Source organism: Cydia fagiglandana, chromosome 1, assembly GCF_963556715.1.
Source record: "Cydia fagiglandana chromosome 1, ilCydFagi1.1, whole genome shotgun sequence".
Lineage (NCBI taxonomy): Eukaryota > Metazoa > Arthropoda > Insecta > Lepidoptera > Tortricidae > Cydia > Cydia fagiglandana.
The window spans coordinates 24,650,324-24,671,000 of NC_085932.1; the positions used below are offsets into that span (position 1 = coordinate 24,650,324).

Genomic DNA, 20,677 nt, shown 5'->3' on the forward strand with positions numbered 1-20,677 from the left:
ATTTTACTTAAAGGAGACATTCCTTTATTTTTAAAAAGAAACTAAACTGCATTCAAAGCTGCTTGTTTGAAAAATCTTGAGTACTACATATTAGATTTTATGGATATTTTGTACGACAGACGAGTGTAAGGCCTAATGTTTCTTGAAGAAATGTTATAATTAAAATTAACTGTATCGACTAGTAGAATAAAATTGCGAGTTTTTATCTTTTGGGATTTTTAGTCGGTTCGAGTCCCGGGCGAGGCAAGTGAGTTTTAGAAAATCTTTGAATGCAGTTTTGTTTCTTTTTCAAAATAAAGGAATGTCTCCTTTAAGTAAAAAGAGCCAGCTTAAGGATTTAAGGTAGTTTACCTCCAGGGCCCGACTTATCTTTCCACACTGTATGTATTGTGTAGAATATAATTGTGATAGCTTGAACGTTTTGGCGCAATTTGCCCTCCAAGTCCGGTTGAAATAATTAAGTATGTACCTATTTATTTAACGTAGATAGGTAATAAATTAAACAAGAATTTCGACAGCATCACACTTGCTCGTAAAGGGTACCCCACGATGTTTTTGGCGTTAAAGGAACCAACTATTTCTATTTAAAATTCAATAATTAAATAAGTCTTATTATATGAAAAGCGTATGTATTGAATATACCATATTTTATCCATTATTGTCAAATAAATAATATTTATCATAATTATGGAACTAAAAATGCAACGAGTTATATACCCTCGTAAAAAGGAACCCACATCCGCGGTATTTGGGTAACAGCAGTCCATTACCACGGTAATAGGCGATTTCGACATTTTGGTTTTGATAATTATTTTTTCCTTTATAATTTTCTAAAACAAGGCCAGAAACTAAAATAATATAAACTTTAATTAACAAACTAACATAAAAAAATATGTCTTGGTCCATACACCGCCGGTTTATGCTTAATTTTTGGCTCTTTTTGGGAAACTTGCTTAACCCCCTCGTTAATAGGGGTACTTACCTTAATATATAGAATGCAACAGAAAAATGCGGTACTAAAGACTTTTTCATAAGGATCTGAAACGAAAAGAGATACTCAGATAAAGTTCGAAGGAACACAATATAGATCTTTAAGACGAAATAAATTGCATTCAGTTTTCTTCAAAACATCAATTAAATTTCTGCTATAGCCGTTTTTATTTTACTAACCAAATAAAAACAAAGTATTTTTATTATAGGTAGGTTAACTAGGTTACATATCAGGTACCTTTTTTCTTAACCAAATACGTATACATTCTTACATAATAGAAGAATCCAGTAGGTACAGTCAGCGTCGTATAGTAGGTAGCATCCAAAGTATTCAAATAGTTCGGTACACCATATAATAATAGGTATGTATAGCGTACCGAACTATTTGAATAGGTACTTTGGATGCTACCTACTCTATGATGCTGATTGTACTTTAAGAATAGTTTGATTCCCGGTTCGTGGTAAGAATAAAAAAATCCGGGCAAGTGCGAGTCGGACTCGCGCACGAAGGGTTCCGTACCATAATGCATTTTTTAGTATTTGACGGCAACAGAAATACATCATGTGTGAAAATGTTAACTGTCTAGCTATCACGGTTCGTGAGATACAGCCTGGTGACAGACGGACGGACGGACGGACGGACGGACGGACAGCAGAGTCTTAGTAATAGGGTCCCGTTTTACCCTTTAGGTACGGAACCCTAAAAAATATTTGTATACATTTTTTAACTACCAATCTTTCACACAGTCATGACGCACGCACGCACGAAAAGGTTGAAACAAATAAATATTATTTTTAATTACTTACCTATTTCTTTTTTTGCATTTTTCTGTCTCATCGGGCATAGAGTTGCCACAGTACATAGTATAGTTACGACAGGTTAGAAATATTTGAATCGATGATTGAATAATGTCTTGGTTTTGTATTCTTCAAAACGTACACTACAACATAACTAAGAACGGTTAGGAAAATAATAACTTAAAATTCCCCGTGACAAGTAATGATGAAAATACTGATAGAAATACTGATAAGTGTGTGGGGAGATTTAAGAATGTCATGACCTGACTGGACCAAACGCTAGAGCGTCATGAAATTTCATGTCATTGCTAATGATAGTGTCGGGGCCGTATTACACTTAATTATGACTCCGAAATTATTTTTTGAAAATTTACCGAGCAGTAAATTCAATGTACCTACTGCAAACATTACGAGACATAACATGACATTACGAGATACGAGCTTTTTATAGTCACCGCCAACAAGAGTTAACACATTATACTTATATACATTTCTAGACGTCTAGTTTCTACACGAATTATAATTATCATAATAATCACACATCAAATCGAAGCAGTTTTAAGTTGACAACTTTATTGATACAACTAATCTCAGGGACATATTGAAACTTAACACCTAAAAAATATTTGGCCCAGGGATCGAAAATCGAAACGTAACATTTTCCGCTTATATATTAGATCCACTATCAGAAAACGAAAGAGTAAAGATATATAACCACACACTTTATAGAATTATATAAAAATGGTGGCCTTTGCAGTTAATTTTTAATTCTCTCGGAGTCTCGGAGGATATGGATAATTTTCCGTGCCATTCGGCGGTGTAATTGGCGCCCTCCATTTTGCTAATCGGACGCTGGCTAGATGTAAGTGATATTTAGGGCGTCGAGTTTTTTACTTTATTAAAAAAGTTTGGTATTCGTTGGTGAATCTATTGCTGATGAATTAATAATCAGTTTGTAAATCAGAGTACGTAGTTAGACACACACTCACGCTCGAAGAATATGTCGGTATAACCCTTCTTGGGCCGTTGGATGAAAATAAATACAATACCAAATGATTATCCAGCTAGACTTTCATATTTATATGCTATCTGCCTTGTTTTTCTCCGTCTATTTTAAGCATTACAATAATTGATCTCATTTTGACATCACTTGCAATACATCTAGCATATTTTCATGGTTCCGTCATGAACGGGACTACCCGAAAACTATAATCTATATTTTAATGAAGTTTGGAACATAAAGTACTTAGTTTAAAAGTTATAATTAATAAAAATATGTATTAGGGGGTGGGCAGGATTTTGGGAGGAGGTGCCCTCTGTACTATGTAACTAAAAGTTTAAAAAAATCTTCAGTTAAAATCAACGTGTGGATAATTGTTCGACAGGTCTTTAAACAGAATTTCAAAGTTCTACAAGTTTAACATCAACTATAGTTTCGAACTTTCAGCCGATTAATGGAACAGAATGGTACAAGTTCTGGTACAACTTGTATTTACCGGAAAACTGAAACTGTTTCGATGGACACTTGCAGTTCCAGAACAATAGTCTAAAGATGTGCAACTCAAAGTTTTATTACCGAAACTATATGTATATTCTACATGGAAGAATTTATATTTTCAATCTCGCTCCGGTGTTTACCCTTTGAGACACGGGTTACTAACATGACAAATATAGGTTATGGCCTTGAATGTCCATTTCCCCTCCCATCTGACAGAAAGAATGAAGTTGGCATAAAGTCTGTCATGTCGTTTTACGAGTGTAAACCTTTTCTATGGGCAGAAAATAAAACTTTTCATTCATTTAATCTGTAAAAGTTAATGTAAAAGTTAATGTTAAGTTAGTGTAAAAGTTTTAGAAATAATAAACAAACTTATAGCTCTTTACGTTCCATCTAAAAAAATATGTTCCTCCAATCGTTATCCACCCTGGTTTTCCCGTCCATTAATTAAACTATTGTCCGAAAAAAGAAGATATCATAAAAAATGGAAGCAATATGGCCAGCAGTCAGATTACGATTATTTTTCCTCTCTTAGAAGCCGCTCTAAGCATTTAGAAAAAGTATGTTATGAAACTTACATTCGGGATGTGGAAAATAAAATAAAATTGAACCCCAAATACTTTTGGACTTACGTTAAATCAAAACAAACCTCTTCAGATTACCCACATAAGTTTGTCTATAAGGACCGAGATATTACTGATAGTTTAGAAATTTGTAACCTATTTAATAAATACTTTAACTCCGTTTTTGTAAAATCTAGTAATTCTGATACTATACTTACTAACGAGAATCCTAATTCACCCTTAAATATTAATTCAATAAAAATCAATTCTGAGATTGTTTTTCAGCAACTAAAATCAATTAATGTAAATAAAGGGGCGGGGGCGGATGGAATACATCCTCTTTTCATTAATAAATGCGCAAAGGAACTGACAATCCCAGTAACGTATATTTTTACGAAATCATTAACGTCGGGAATTTTTCCTGACCGCTGGAAACAAGCTTTAATAACTCCTATACCCAAAAACAATAGAAAGGACGATGTATCCCAATACCGTCCCATCTCAAAGTTATGTATATTTGGCAAAATATTAGAAAAAATAGTTGTTAATGACCTATCCTTTGCAGTTCGCAACTATTTGTCTCCAAATCAACACGGTTTTTTCAAAGGTCGTTGCGTCGAATCCAATTTGGTCTCCTTCACTGATTTTTTACTAACCGCACTAAATAACAAATGCCAAGTTGATGTCGTGTACACGGACTTCTCCAAGGCTTTTGATAAAATCAGTCACAGAATCTTATTGGAGAAGCTCTGGAGTGCCGGAATACATGGCGACTTGTTCCGATGGATCAAGTCATACATCACAAATCGCTCACAAGCCGTTTCGATCAAAGGTTTCATGTCAGATTTTCTTTACATTCCTTCAGGTGTCCCGCAAGGGTCGCATCTCGGTCCACTGCTGTTTACACTTTATATAAATAATATTGGTGATGTAGTTAGCAGCAGTCATCACCTGTTATATGCTGATGATGCAAAATTTTTTAAGATTATTAACACAGTCAATGATTGTTGCGACCTTCAAGCCGATATTAATTCTCTGTCTGCATATTGTGAGAGTAATCAACTATTTCTTAATCCTGATAAGTGCAACATTGTCACATTTACACGTAATAAAAATCCAATAACATATAATTACATATTAAATAATCAACACATAAACAGGGTTGATAAGGTCCGTGACCTTGGGGTTATAATAGATGATAAACTTACATTTAATAATCACATAGATGTTGTTGTTCAAAGGGCTTACAAACAACTTGGTTTTATATTAAGGGTTTGTAAGCCTTTTCAACACGAAATGACATACAGGATATTATACTACAGTTTAGTCAGATCAATCCTAGATTTTGCGTGTATCATTTGGAACCCTTTCTTTAGGTGTCATATCAATAGGATAGAACGTGTGCAAAAGAAATTTCTTAAGTCCATCGACTTCCGTATGGGACGGGGTCGGAACTCATATAAAAACAGTCTTTCTCACTATGGATTGCTGACACTTGAAGATCGTCGAGCACAGTTTGATATAATGTTTCTTTACAAAATCATTAACAGCTTTATTGACTCCCCCTCACTTCTTGGTAGGTTATTATTTAAGACACCTCAACGCACTGCACGCCATAAGAAACTATTTGCTATCCCTTTCTCTCGTACAAAATATTGCTCAAATTCTTATTTCAACCGTTGTCTCAATTATTATAATATAAATGTATCCCACATTGATCTATTTTCGTATAAAACCTGTGAAAGTATTAAAAAACAAATTATTACTCACTTTAAATTGAAATTATAAACAATAACAAACTGTATATTTAAATAGGTAACGATAATTAACGATAAAATAGGTATAATTGAAAATAACTTATGTATATTAGTTAGTATAATTTATGCACTCATTGATAACTTTGTTATTTAATGATAACTTTGTTTTCCGCTTACTGCTCCTACACTTAGATTAAAAATTGTTTTATTAAGATAGGGCACTCAAGGTCTATTAACACATATAATATTATTATATAAGTTTTTGTACAAGACTGTTTGTTGCCTAAATAAATTAAAAAAAAAAAAAAAAAAAAAAAAAAGTATCTGCCTAACAACCATAAATAAAAATCAACCCCATCACGCAACCGCAAAGACTACGCGATATAAAATGCGAACGTTCATGGTAATTAAAAAAGATAATAGATGAGTTCGATGAAAAATAAAATTGCATATTTTAGAAGTAATTTTCGTGTTTTAGGTTTTGTGCCCAAATTGTTCATAATTTTTAGTGGCTATGTACAGCTGTGCTTACAGTCACCTGCAATAATATGTTCCTTTTCGAAGGCCGCAAAAATATGCGACACGCTTTTATGGCTCTATAAATAAGATTTATCTTTATTTACCAGCAATTTATTTCGTGCGTTAGGAGCTGACTAGTAAGAACTTTCATTCATTCATTAGTATTTTTTATAGATAGACAATAAACAATAAGTCAACAATATTTTTTATGTTTACTAACTCGGCGGTATCTTTGTTCTGTATGACACACAAATGTACTCCATAATGGCGACACATCCGCATCCGTTAGCGCTCGTCGACGGAACTGGCAAGTTTGCCCCGGAGCCGCGCTGCCAACATGCGCCATTGTCCACTTTTAAATTTATTTCAAGGTCAAACATTGTCATATTCATAACTATTTATAACGAAATAATACGGTTAAGTTTGCTGCATTGATTACTGAAAACTACTACTACACGGGTACACGGATCTTATTAAACCGAGGAATATTATTTGTTTCAAGATCTTTTCGAATTTCGATAAAACGAAACCTGAAAATGTCTTCGTCCAAGAAATAAAATGACCTGTATATATCTTGGGCATGGGGGGTGTACTTGGGCAAAGAATTAATTTCTTATATATCAAATAAAAAGGTCAGTTATGATTCTATACCTGTGTAAATCTTGACTCAAGTAAAAAAAAATCTTGTCACAAGATCACACTTTTAAAACTTGAACGTGTATCCGGCTTAATACAAAGCGGCATTAGTTATTTTCAACATTCTTTAATTATTTTTAGCGTTTTCTTAAATATTTGCAACACAGCATGTGACGTGGCACTGCCTATAGGTACTAGCCGTATGTTAGGTACGTACGCCCCTGTATCAGAGTAAAAATCGACATGGTTTTTTTTAATGATAAGTACTTATACTGTGAAAATAACAAAAATATGTATATGTTTACACTTCGTGCTATTTTGACCCAAATAAAAAGTAGAACTCAAAAATATGATGTATGCTACCCGTTTGATATTTTTATGAAAGTGGACCAAGTTTTCACCGCTTAGTCTTATTTTTATGGCTTTATTAGGGTAAAAAAAAATGTAGTTAGTAATCCTCCTAACCTCAGAACATTGCTTTTATGTCTAACTTGGCTTATTTAGCTTCCACTCCGTCCAATTTATTAAATATGTCGGGTTCAGTTAATGTTAACACATTCAGGCCAAACAAAAAATGAATAAAAGGAGCAATTTAAACGAAAATTAACATTTGGGTCGTGGCAATTATACAAAACTTACCACGCTGTGCATTAATTTAATAGACCCTTGACGTCACGCGACGAAGGTGTAAAATGCCAAGGAATAAGTGGGACATGTTTGTGACGTTAAAAATAACTACCATACTAAAAGGAAATCTTACACGATTTAACGTAAAAAAATATTTTTCCACTTGAACCATAAATAAACCATGCATAATTTTGCAACCTGCAACTTTGTCCGCATAGAAATAGAAGTCATTAAAGTGGTTTTAAATCCCGTCCTTATCCGACCGCATTGGTGTATAGTTTTCACAAGTTTGCGGTAGGGTTTGCTCGAGTACAAAATTCGAAGTAAGTGAAGTTAGAGAATATTATTAATAAAACCTTAAATCTCGAGATTTTTTTAACTGTATCTAAAGCTCTTGTCATCTGGCGTGGGTTTATCGAGTTTGCATATTTCATTTCAAAGAGAGTAAGTAAGTTATTGGCCATTCTCGGTTAAAGAAGTGCGTGTAAGCTGTCATGTCGACTAAAAAGTGGTTAAACAGGAAACCGAAATAAAAGTAAAGACATTAAAATCCATTCGTAAAATTTACTGTCGCATTAACCCAATTTCGGCGGAGATAAATTGAAAAGAAATAGGTAACAAATGGGGAAATGGAGTTTTAATGAGTTCTGTTTTATTATTAACTAGCTCTGCAGCCACGCGGCCTCGGCAGTCGAAGTTTTACGAGGTTTTCAAGAATGTCTATCGCCTGTTTGTATATTATTGAAAAATTAAATTAATTTGAATAATTATTAGTATAATTCACGTTGTTACTAGTACATGGACAAAATATTAAATTACATAAATTACTAAAAGACATAAATAGGAATATAAAACTAAAACTAACTACAATTAAAATAATTAAAACTAAAAATTAAAAATACCTATCAAAATTTGGTGCCCTCGGGAGGGTGCCCAACACGCAGGCAGCGTTCCCGCGCTGGATTGCGATGGCAATTCGCTGCGCGAGAAAGCTGCCCGCGCGGGGGTCACCCGTTGCCTCCCTCAACCTTTTCCCAAGCGATTTTATTAGTTGATTAAGCTGTCAAAGATAAATTGTTAAATGTAAAAACCTAAAAACGAGTGAATTTGTGACAATATGTAATCGGCCACCTGTTAGCAATAAGCTTCATAAAATTTGACGGATAAATAAAATAAAACATAGGTACAATAAAGTACAAAATCTTATCAAGAAGTTAACTGGAATGGATATCGACGTGGATACTATTTTGTCTTGCATTTAGCACCTTCTCTACACTTAAACATAAATACATGACATAATTAATAAATATTACAACTCAGAAACAAATATCCGAGATAAAATAACACTCAACTTGGGTCAAATAACAATCAACTTCGTCGTAGACATATTTATCACCGACAAAGCTAAGAGGCTGTTAACAAAATGAATGCTATTTAAGTAGAGTATTCTAACCTAATAACTATTATCTTCCTATTTTATTTGAACGTATGGACTTAATGCCTTATGACATTATCTACAAGTCAGCCATAGGGTCAAACAAAAAAATACAAAAAGTAATATGGCCCATATATTACTTTTTGAATTTTTTAGTTTGACCTTATGGCTGACTTGTAGATAACCTAATATATAAAGGAAACGCACGTATGATGAGCCACGACTGACAAATATTTTATTGGAACATACAGTGTGGAAACATAAGTCGGGCCCTGGAGGGAAACTACCTTAAATCCTTAAGCTGACTCATTTTACTTAAAGGAGACATTCCTTTATTTTTAAAAAGAAACAAAACTGCATTCAAAGAATTTTTTTAAAGAATAATTCGGTTTTAGAAACATTTAAAAGAACGAAATGTGTTAGGCCGTCGTATTAAATCTTCTATTTACATTATTCTACAATCCTAAGTGCCTAATACAGTACCGTGATAATTTATAAAGGCTTACACAAGTTCATTCATATATATAATCTATGTATGTGTATGTATGTCACTTTATTTCAGAGAAGAAGACGAACATATACTCAAAGGCTACTCAAAGGTTAACTGGAAGAGATCCCTCAAAGGGATAAGTTCGCCTTTGTACTTCTTGCTAATTGTATGTTATTTTTAATATGTCTTTTTGTACAATAAAGAGTTTAACTAATGAATATGGGGTAAAATAAGTATCCTTCATATAGGTAATACATAATTTCACAGAAAATAATACAAATTCACTTAATTCTGAACTTTTAATATTTCAATTTGCATGTCTGCCCCGCCTCTCCTATGTATATCTTGCCATTCTATACTGTTATCGAGGATAATTGCCTCACATATGTAACTTTAATAATTGCTCCTTTGTCAAGAGCGCGCTTATCCTTCGGCCCTGATTGCAGCTATTATGACCAAGCCGATGCCTGAATAATTCTGATTTAAATTGGCTTCCAACCTCGCAATCTCTTACCTAACCTTCAATCCCTGCAAAGGTCAGAATTCCGTTACTAAATTCGGTTGCTTTTACTGACTTTACTAGTAATCTGTGGTTTAAGATAAAAGTATTTTAAGACAAACAACCACCTAGCGGCCATATATGTGCTGATCGTGACAGACGCGTTTTGTTAGAGAGTGAGTCTTCTGTACCTAGTACTATTATTTATTATGTGACATTGGTCAAACTACGAGTAGGCACAATGATTGGTTATTCAATTAAACTTTCTGATAAACAATACCTTGATAATAACATAAGAAAAACAAGAAACTTAAGCTGTGTAACCGTTGGTATGAAGCAGACTAAGTTTCTGTTTTCTGTCCTATCTTTAATGTAACGTGACAAACTGTTGTCCATTGTTGATAAAATGTAGCCTACAACCCATTTCTAACTTGCGTTGTATAATTTAATTAAATCGAGTAAAAGGTTTCCAAAAATGATTTTTACGTAACTACAAATTGGATTGGCAATGATTGTGAAACAGAAGGTCTGCGGACTGAGTGGGTGAATGAAATTTAAGATATGTCTAATCTTAAAAACTAAAATCTTCTGGCCAACTTATCAAAACTGCTTTTTGATATCAATTTCGTCTACAAAAAAGCAAACGAAATCATGCAAATTAGAATAATTTAGAATAGAATAACTACATAGTATAGAATAGACAAATTTATTCGCAAGAATTAATTTGATTTTTTAGATTTAATTTGATTTTATTTTTTATAACGTTATAGAATGGTGCCACATGTGGAAATACTAATAAAAATATTTTTCATTAAGACTGGGACGACCGTTCAGAGATGGGTCAAAGGCTTCAGTAGTTCAGTTGGGGATTTAGTATTTTCAGTAGGAGAACAATAAATATTTAAAAAAAACTGATTTATAAAGAAATGTATTAGTTTATTATAAAACACAATCCAGAAGGGTGCCACTGGACAGTCGCCCCAGTCTTCAGTACCTCAGTACCTAGTCTTCTCATTTTGGCGTGGCATGAGCAATTTATTTCATTTATGTAGGTACATTAGAGGTAGAACTAATGAATTGAAGGTAACTAGGCGAGTAATCGTCGTATGTAAATACTCATTATCCACGAGCGAGCAGAGCCGTCTCAAGGCGATAGGCCGACGTTGATAGGGTTGTCACAGAACATGATTAAAATATTCATGTAATTTTCATGCCGTTTACGAGTAGCTTGTTAAAGCTTTTTTTATTATGGCACTTATGTAGCCATGTGTAAAATCTTATTTTAAAGTATAATTATAAAAAATCTTAAAAGGTGATACTAGCAATTTAATAATAAATAAGGATGATTTTTTATGTTAATATTGTCATTAAACTACCTATAATTATAGTAGGTATTAATTAAAAATACTCGTACACTGTTTTTGTTCCGTTAATTTAAGGGGGTTCATTAGGAATATGCGGTTACAGTCTTAATTTATAACGGAATATGAAAATGAAATGAAAATGAAAAAATGTTTATTGTTTTAAACAGTACAATTTGAATACAATTACACTTGAGTCCTCCTTGTAAGTATATGTATACCTATATCAGGAGAACCCGCTCTGTATTAATGTGTATAGGTACATAATTTTAATTCAGCTTAGTTATGCTATATTAATTATTATAGTATTTTATGCAACAGTTTTATAAGAGGGGTAAAAAAATGTGAGTGGCGTGGGTAACAATGTGAGCCGAAGGCGAACATTGTTAATAAATACGCCATGAGCATTTTTTGACTACTTATACAACGTTGCATACAATGCTTTTTCTATGAGTAGGCAATCATATATATAAAATTGAAAAACCAGAACGGGATAAAAAACGAGAGAAGAAGCGAGATGGCGCCTTACAAATTTCTAAAAAAGTTTTTGACACGTTTCTCGAATACGACGCACGTATGATAAGAAAAAACTGTTCCAATCTATTATCTAAATATGAGAATATAACTAGAACATAAAATTTGTCGCTTTCGATGCGTATTTAATTTACAATAAGCAAATGAAATTTTGAAAATAACTTTATTCGGCCATCTCTCGGCAACTCTCGGTTGCTTTCGTTTGGCGGGGCTACAGATTAGACCAAAAAATCCGTAAGTTAAAGTAAACTAAATTATGTTTGTCATGTTGGTATACAGGTATTTCTGAGTTTTTTTACACGAAGTAAAATAAAAAGTGCTGTCAACCTCAACCTTAGTCTATAGAGCCCATACGAGTGATTTATGTCATATATGACTTATCATTCTTATCAATCAAAGTAATTACTATATTATTGTTATCAATTTGTATTTTGTTGTTTTAAATTTATTTTTGAGTTATATTATTCAGATTGACTTTCACGGCTTCGGCAAACATTGCCATTCGTCCGGGGAACGGGCTAAGAATGCTGAGATGGGCCAAAAATACAAAGTAGATAGTAAGTTATGTAGGTAGATTATAGTGCATGTTCAGATATTATTGAGCGACCTGATAAAAATAAGCAAATATACAGTCAGCAGTCAGAAAAATATCGTAATATAATTTTGTTGCCATAGAAATAAGGATGTGGTCCGATATAGTGGCGAAATATTGAGAGACAAAAGCGGCTAAATTCAGTGGTGGCTCGGACACTTAGAGAGAATGGGAGAGGATCGTGCCGTGAAGAGAGCGCAGGTACTTGGGACAACAAAATGGGAGACGCCCGAGTGGACGTCCTAGGTACCGCTGAAACGACGTAGTTGCTCAAGACCTGCTCAACCTCAGCCATGGCGACTGGCGAGAGCTATTGCAAGACCGAGAGGACTAGACTACCTATGTTTATATGAAAAGGCGATTTAAGGGCGGTGGTCGTCCATATTCGTCTTAAGGCGAAAATTAATCTAATGAACGTTTTTGCAACTAGGCTTATAAGAACAAATAATAATTTTATCTTGAAACAAGTTTTAAATAAATACGTGTAGATGAAAAAATACAATCTTGCCTTTTATCAAATCACATCATTTTTTGACAAATTTGCGAATTGAGTTATCCAAATAACGGCTACAAATAAGAAATCCCTATCACAGTTTTAAACCATGGCTGGGTTGAATACATAATAATGTCAGTATTTAACTAAACATAAGACGAACTCTTTATTTCATTTACGCGAGCGGAGCTGCGGGCCCGTCTAGTATTAAATAAAATACAAAAAACTATAAACAAAATTTTATTTTTGAAAATGTCAATGTAAATTTTTGATAGTAGGTATTACTATATGTATGTAACTCTTGTCTGTGACAAGCACCCATAATACCAAATATTACTGCAACCTGTAACAAGAAAAAGGAGAATTAAATAATATTCAGTTTCAATGCAAAAATATAAAATGTACATAAATATAGCTCGTTGTACTGTGTACCCTAAATCAAATTTTTTTGTAACATATACCAACCTTGCTTAAAAGATAAATCTGATCCGGTGCTTCCAATTAGTCTTTGAAAATACACCAATGACGTTTTCAGAGAATGACGAAGTTTTGTGCTCCAATCTCCACGCCATGAACTTCTCATAAGATTTGTCGTATAGGTGCTGCGATTTAGTACTTAGGCAACAAATTTTCGGTCGCTGCTTGTGCTGCAGCGGATATTTCTTCAGGTGTAGAAACAATGTTGTCCTCTTTGTCCATTTTCAACACTTTTTATGAACGCAAAACAAATAATAACGCAAAGTACTCAAAGAACAAGAAATTACCGGGAAAGGCGGGAAACGAGAAACAAACGAGTAATGTCTATGGTTATGTTTTTTTAAAGCCGTTACACACTACAGTTCCGCACCAGGGTCGTGGTGCTGTAGGGTATAAAAGTATTTTTTATTATGTTGGTAGCAATGAACTCAGTACAAATTTGTTTCTTTTTTAATAAAAACCGTATGCATTCTATCGTTTGTCACGTTGGTAGCAATGTACCGGTATGTGGCACCTGCTACCCTGCACTAGCTTACCGTATCGTAATGTCTCTAAAACGATACAAGTGCTTTTTTGGGCAATAGGCTATAGACTTTTAAGGAGTATTAATAATGTATGCCCTTATATGTTCGTTCGTGACTATGTAAATGACAGATAAAAGTACACGAGTAGAAAAAATATATTCATTGTGGTTTAATATCAACTATACGATAGTGTGTTTGTGTGTATGTGTGTGTGTGTGCGTGTGTGTGCGATAATGTATTATAATAAATAAATATTATAGGCCGTTTTCTACACATGCCTTATAATATTTACATGCAATATTAGTCTCTTGAGTTCTGTAGAATTACTTAAATACTACATTTTTCAACCGATAAATGCAGATACATGCATTCGATAAGAACTAATTGACTTATCTTGCTTAGATCTAGTTTCAAATCGATATTTATACCCACGAAGTAAATAAATAAAATGTTTATTTTTAGTGGGGGGGGGGGGATATTACATACTACAACAGTTGAAAGAACTTAGGATGTACATGACTATACCTTATAAAACAAAGTTTGTAGGTAGGTATACTCGCAATCAACTCAAAAACTACGGAACGGATTTTCATGCGTTTTTCACCTATTAATAGAGTAACTTTTGAGGAAGGTTTAGGTGTATAATTTGTTAGAATCTAAGATTTTGTATAACCCATGCGTAATGTCCGTTCTACAATAGTGGAGCATTTAACAATTATTAATAAACTTAAAAAAAAATAATGATGTTATTTTGTTTCTTTCAATGTACTGAGAAGAACACCGATGTTAACGGAAAATAAAAAAAACTTCCTGTAGGTATTTACTATTACGTGGCAACCCTACCTAGGTTTTGCCTTTATTACTCTACTGTTTACTGAGGTGTCGTTAATTTACCAGAATTCTCATTGACTCTATACATTAAAATCACGTTTCATTAGAATTAGACAATTCATTAAATTCAGTTATGTTTATTATGAAATTTACCTTTACTTGAATACATAGTTATAAGAAAATCAAATTATTAAACAAATCCGTCATAAAATTAGATAATGTATAGATAATACGCTATTGAGAAGCTAGTAAGTGTAAACTCGTATTTCTTATTTTCAATGTATAATAGTTACCTATTAATGCTGCAAATTACTACTTACATTTAAGGACATCATATTACAAACAGTTAAGAAATGCTGCCACAGCATGTTCTGTATATAGAGGTCATAACTTCCACTTACAGATTACTTACAGTCTGTACTGTAATGTATCATTTTACTTTTAAAAACCAGGAATTACCGCAACCACCAAAAAAACTTAGGTACTCTTTTACAGAACAACTTGCCTCTTATTTGGAATCTATGCACTCTTATCTCAAGATTTCCACCTTTGTACAGTCGACGTCAAAGATATGTTTACACTTTTGCACCTTATACTCCTTTGTAATAAGGCGAATAATGTAAACATATCTTTGACGTCGACTGTACTTCCTTGAATTTGCATAATATTCTTTCTATTATTAATAGTAACCGTTTACTGATATTTAGCTAACTTCTCGCTTGACAGTTGTAACAAAATATTGAAAATATACCTATAATTGCAACCGCTATATGGGCATTTCTATTAAAAGTTGTACCAATTTTTTTGTGTTAGAATTAAGAACTTTTAGATTATTTCTACTCAGAATCACGAGCTTTTTCCATTTTTACTGTAAAAAATGTGTCCCCAAAATGTTTAGTCCGTTTGGTTACGGTTTTCAATACAACCTTCTATGCCCGTAACAAAACGGACGACGTAAAAATTTGTCTGAAATTTTGGAGACACTTTTTTTTGTATTAGGATCGAAAGAGCTCGTGATTCTGAGTGGAAATAATATTAAAAAAACCAAAATGCAAGTTGGGGGTACAACATTAAATAGAAATGCCCATATTGCGCTGTGGTGGTGCACGCAAATTCTCAAATATTCTCACTAAATATTTATATTATACACCGTGTTTTTATTGAATTCCGTTAACTTCGGGGTATGGTTAAGTACGTTTAAGAGAACTAAATGGCATAGTTAATTTTCAAAAAAAAATATTTTTTTGCTTTTTTTTGTAAAAAAAAATTAAGTTTAAAAAGTAATTAAATGTAGCATATAGCGTTGTTGTAACACGGGCATTACATTTAACTCAACCAAACAATTGAAATCTATGAGATATCAATGTTATTTCGAACATTGATCGACCGAGATTGTACTTAAATTTGGTAGCAAGTGTATGAACTCATTCTAAACACTAATCAATATGTAAACCGGCCCTAAGGCAAGTGTACACGCTTGTAGAGGCCTTATAGGAAAAAAATAAATTATTGATTATCTCAGAAATGGAGTTAATTAGAATATCGGTGTCTTTGAGAAAGTTACTTGATTTAAGCTCAGGAATGCACCCTTGAAATTAACGGAAATCAAAAAAAACACGGTGTATAAGTACCTATATGAACCAGAGGCCGCTTTCTAAACCTAAACAATGTAATGTCCATGACGTTATGATCCTAAGTTAATGACGTAATTATTCAAAATCGTCTTTATTTTTATTACGAAACAAAAAAAATAAACGAGCGTGTTCCCTTTTCATCTTTCACGGTAGGTGCGGACCTGCCGCGCTAACAGGATTAGGAGGAAAAATATATTGACGCAATTTAAACATTCTTGTTAAATTTTAGGCAGCATTTTGTTTTTATTTTATTTTATTAGAAGCGCCTAATATTGAACTTAATAAATTATAGAAAAAATATCGGATGTTGTTTTCTACGGGACAATAGAAAATGATACTTGCAATGGCAATATGACATGACGTTAAAATAAGTTATTTAATACATTTTGGGAAAACTGAATAATTGCGGCCATTTAATTTTACTAGAATAAAATTACTACTAATACACTCTGAGACGAATCATCTAATTTTCATTTTCTTATTGACTGCTATTATATTTCACACAACTGTATGTATTATATTCAAGTATAATTACTAACTTACTTACTTTCCTATATTCACAAAACATGCTCTGTTGTCGTGAGTTTCGGGACAATTTAATCAAGCAAGAGTAAACCAAGAAGAATTAATGTACCTCGACAACAAATCATAAATTAATGAAAACAAATTGTGTCGACTTTGTCTCGAGTCTCTGGTAACGAACCGACTAAATTCAACAACAGCTATGTTTGGGCGAAATATGAAATCGTATCGTAAAGTTTTCTATTATATAGGTACGAGGAAGAAAGAGTTTATTCATTTTAAGAAGAAATAAACGAGATGATAAAATGGACAAGAGTATTAGTTGTATGCTTATTGGAGAGTCCCGTAGTCGTTTCTTTTTCACGAATGAACTGTACTTTCTCGTGATAGTTTTTAATTTTAAATTCGTCTATTATCACTACCTTAATCCTATTGACCACTATTTACTTGGCAAAGGTAGAGCCACAAGTCGTAATTATAATTAGCGTTACATTTTACAGTGCTTAGGGTATCAGAACTAAGATGCGTACTGAGCGACTCACATAGCAAAACTATACGGGATTTTTCGTGACTATGGAATTAAATTTTATTTAACTACCTTTTCATACAGCAAATTTTACACTTAACGCTGTTTAACTGCCACAAACTCGACTTGGTAATGTAGAAAGTTGAAGCAATTAATTTAATTTGTATCCTTAATAAACACTTCTTTTATAAACTGTTTCCATTAGCTACGCAGGAAATCTCATTAACGATAAATATGAATCAATGCTTAATTGGGTTCCCTATCTAATTGATCTCAACTCTCGGTAAGCGTGTTATCTTAATTCGACCGCTGTCGTAAAGTCGTTAATAGGTTAAATACCGTCATTTTAGGAGCAACCGACTGGAACGAGTGGATATAAGTGTCTAAGTCGCACGAAGTTGTATCTCTGACTCATTGTTTGAAACTCTCACCGCCACTTAATTAAAGCTTTATCGAATTTCCCAAAGTCTATTGAAAAGGGAAAAGGAATTACAATGCTAATGGAGTCTTTGCCTTACGGCCAACTTCAATTTCTTCCTTGATGATATTTCCAAATGAATCTGATGGAAGTTTCTCTTATCGCCGTGATTTTGGAAGGCTAATCAACAGGGTAACCTTTTTAAATGCTTTGTTAGCGCCCCTGGCCCCGAGAATGGAATTATAAACCATTTATTTATCTAAAAATTTACTTAACGGATTTCGTTTTCGTAAGATAATGATGGAAATGAATTACATCGCTTAAATTAATTACATATGTCAAGCAACAAACAAATCAAGTCCCCTTCCTCAATTTTACTCCATACAAAAAGTCCTACTTGGAATTAGAACCGAAGCCCGTTTCGTCACAACGTATAGGTAAATATATTAAATATTACTTGTAATTCAAGTGTTAATTTACCTATGCTATATATACGTTTATTACAAAGATACATATTTAAGTCAAACTGGCAGACAAACGATTATCTAATTGAGGCTTGTAGCACGTTTATGATTAACGCCATAAATAATTGTATATCTAAAAAGTTAAAAGACGACAAATAAGTGCCTTTCATCGTTTTGTTAACAATTAACTCTATACTAAATACGACTTAAATAACTGCCATAGTATTTTAAAATATACTGCGATAGGTTATATCATGACTTGACAAATATACCACTTGTTTGTTACAGAGCTTTCCTAAGGATCTTATGCGTGTGTTGCCCGCGCAAGCTACGACGGAAGTACCAGCCCCAACTGCGCTCCAAACAGTCACAGGTACAAAGCCTTCCTATTACTTCACACCTACCTATTTGTTCACTTTGAAAATATAACCTATACAACCAGGAACAATATAAACAGGCCACTTTGTATGAAAACTTAATAATACGTTATTAAAAGTCAGTAAATAAATATTAGATTTCTCGAATTCCAGATGTACCTACAGAACCTTATTATTCACAAAACTAAAATACAATTTTGAATGTGTACAAAATGTTGTACCTTTATCCTCATGACGACAAACAAGTTCCCCTTTATTACATACAAGCCAATAAAATCTAATTGCGGATTAAAAGATCGTTCGGTTATAATAAACCAAGCATAATATATCGTGGTCCTTGGTGTATGTTTAAAATGTTCATAGAGTTTAAGTTTAAACGTATACATATTCATACTTTAAATTCTACAATGCAATATAAAGTATTCTTCGATCAGTCAACTGGATATGCAGATTAAACGCTAATCCGATCTCAGTATTGCATTTTTAACATCGGTTGACATCGAGTTAATTCAAGGTACTTAGTATTAAAATAGGTATCCTATTTTGGTTCCAGTTTTCTCAATAATTTTGATTGCAACTATAACGCACAATTATTATCTTAATTACGAGTATAATAAACCAGACGGTAAAACTTCTTACAAAATGATTGATATTCATTGTAATAAAATGAAATTCATTTTTAGAAGACCTTGACTTGACGAACAAACGTTAGAGATATGTTCAGTATTGTACACCGAAACAAGGCTGCAATTTGACTTTTCTTTGGATCTGGGTGATAATTTGGATTGTTTGAAGTGGCATTTAACGATTCATATAGTATTTCCACTCCAAAAACGACTGCTGGCACTGTCGAAGATAGGCATACGAGTATGTTTAATCAACTTTTCGATAAGTTGCAAATTCATATGCTTTTTACTTAGATTTTATTGTTTTACTTTCAGTTCCGCTCGACTCGTCGCTATTACTCATCGAGCGAACTAACCGGGATTCAGCAAATTAGACAAAACTCCTGCGAACAAACTTACATATAGCGACTCGGCTTTACTCTATACAATCTACATTTCTCCTTCAGATTTCCAAGTGCCTTGTTGAGATTTTTTCTATTCTTTGTCTAACTTTGCTTAAATTGGATGTCTATAAAAGAATCATTGAAGACAAACAAATAAACTTTACTCAGTAAATGAGTTTTCTGAGAAAAAACTTCATCGTAACAGATGTTGTAGAGGTACGTGTGGACTTTGTATAACTTAACAAGTTGCACTATGATCTTATGACCCAGCATTTATTATATCTTCCGCTGAAATAACATTGGCTTACAGTACATGTAACTTTCCATTCGTATTTACTCTATATGAAACTGGATGAAATGTAACTGTTTCACTATAAATGTTGTCATTTAATTTAATTTTCGATAAGAATTCAATTCGCAAACGGATTGTACATTTTACTTAATATTTGAAGTGTAGGTAGCAATAGAGAGACGGCATTTTTGACTGCCTACTCTTCACAGAAATCTGAAACTGAATCTTTTATACATATATTATGATTATTTCAGAAAGAATATAATAAATGCATGAACTTGCTACAGTGTGTCCCTCGCCTGGCCTGTAAACGTCGTGTTCTTTACCTATGTGCACTTGGTTTTTTCAAACTCAACATTCCTCTCTGCAATTCTGTGTTTTCCCACTAAGTCACTGTTTCAAATTGTGGTGTATACATACCGTTGTCCTCAGCATCGCATGCTCGTCACGAATTCAACATTAACTAACACTATTTCCTCGAGCAATGTTTTTATTTCATCAGTAATCTTAATGTCCTTTGTATTGTTAAGCTTACATTTAAAATTACAATTGAGGCAAGGTTTCTATGGAGCTATTTTTAGAGCTTTCCACACTTGATAATCTTTCAAATAATAATAACTTAAATAATAACTTTTTAGTGTTCCGTACAAAACTTTGTTTACGGAACACTTATGGGATCACTTCGGTCTTGCAAATCAGTTAAATACGTTTTTTTATCGGATGTTATTTCACAAATGTATACGTTATGAGTGCAACAACAACAGTACTTCAGTTTTTTTTCACTCGTAGTTTAGTTAGCAATTAAAAATAC

At 33.1% G+C, this 20,677-nt stretch overlaps 1 protein-coding gene across 2 annotated transcripts in view; it reads left to right on the forward strand.

Annotated features, from left to right (window-relative positions):
- Window positions 1-20,677, forward strand: part of LOC134667260 (dopamine receptor 2-like) — a 177,527-nt gene that overhangs the window by 145,317 nt on the left and 11,533 nt on the right. Inside the window, exons 4-5 of one of the 2 annotated variants that reach the window (XR_010098619.1) lie at window positions 18,477-18,561; window positions 19,507-19,790. Coding sequence is in view for 1 of the 2 variants with exons in the window: in XM_063524604.1 (XP_063380674.1) it covers window positions 18,477-18,561 (85 nt within the window). In the remaining variant the exon portion in view is untranslated. The remainder of the gene's footprint in view (window positions 1-18,476; window positions 18,562-19,506; window positions 19,791-20,677) is intronic. The other variant, XM_063524604.1, reaches the window with a different exon arrangement.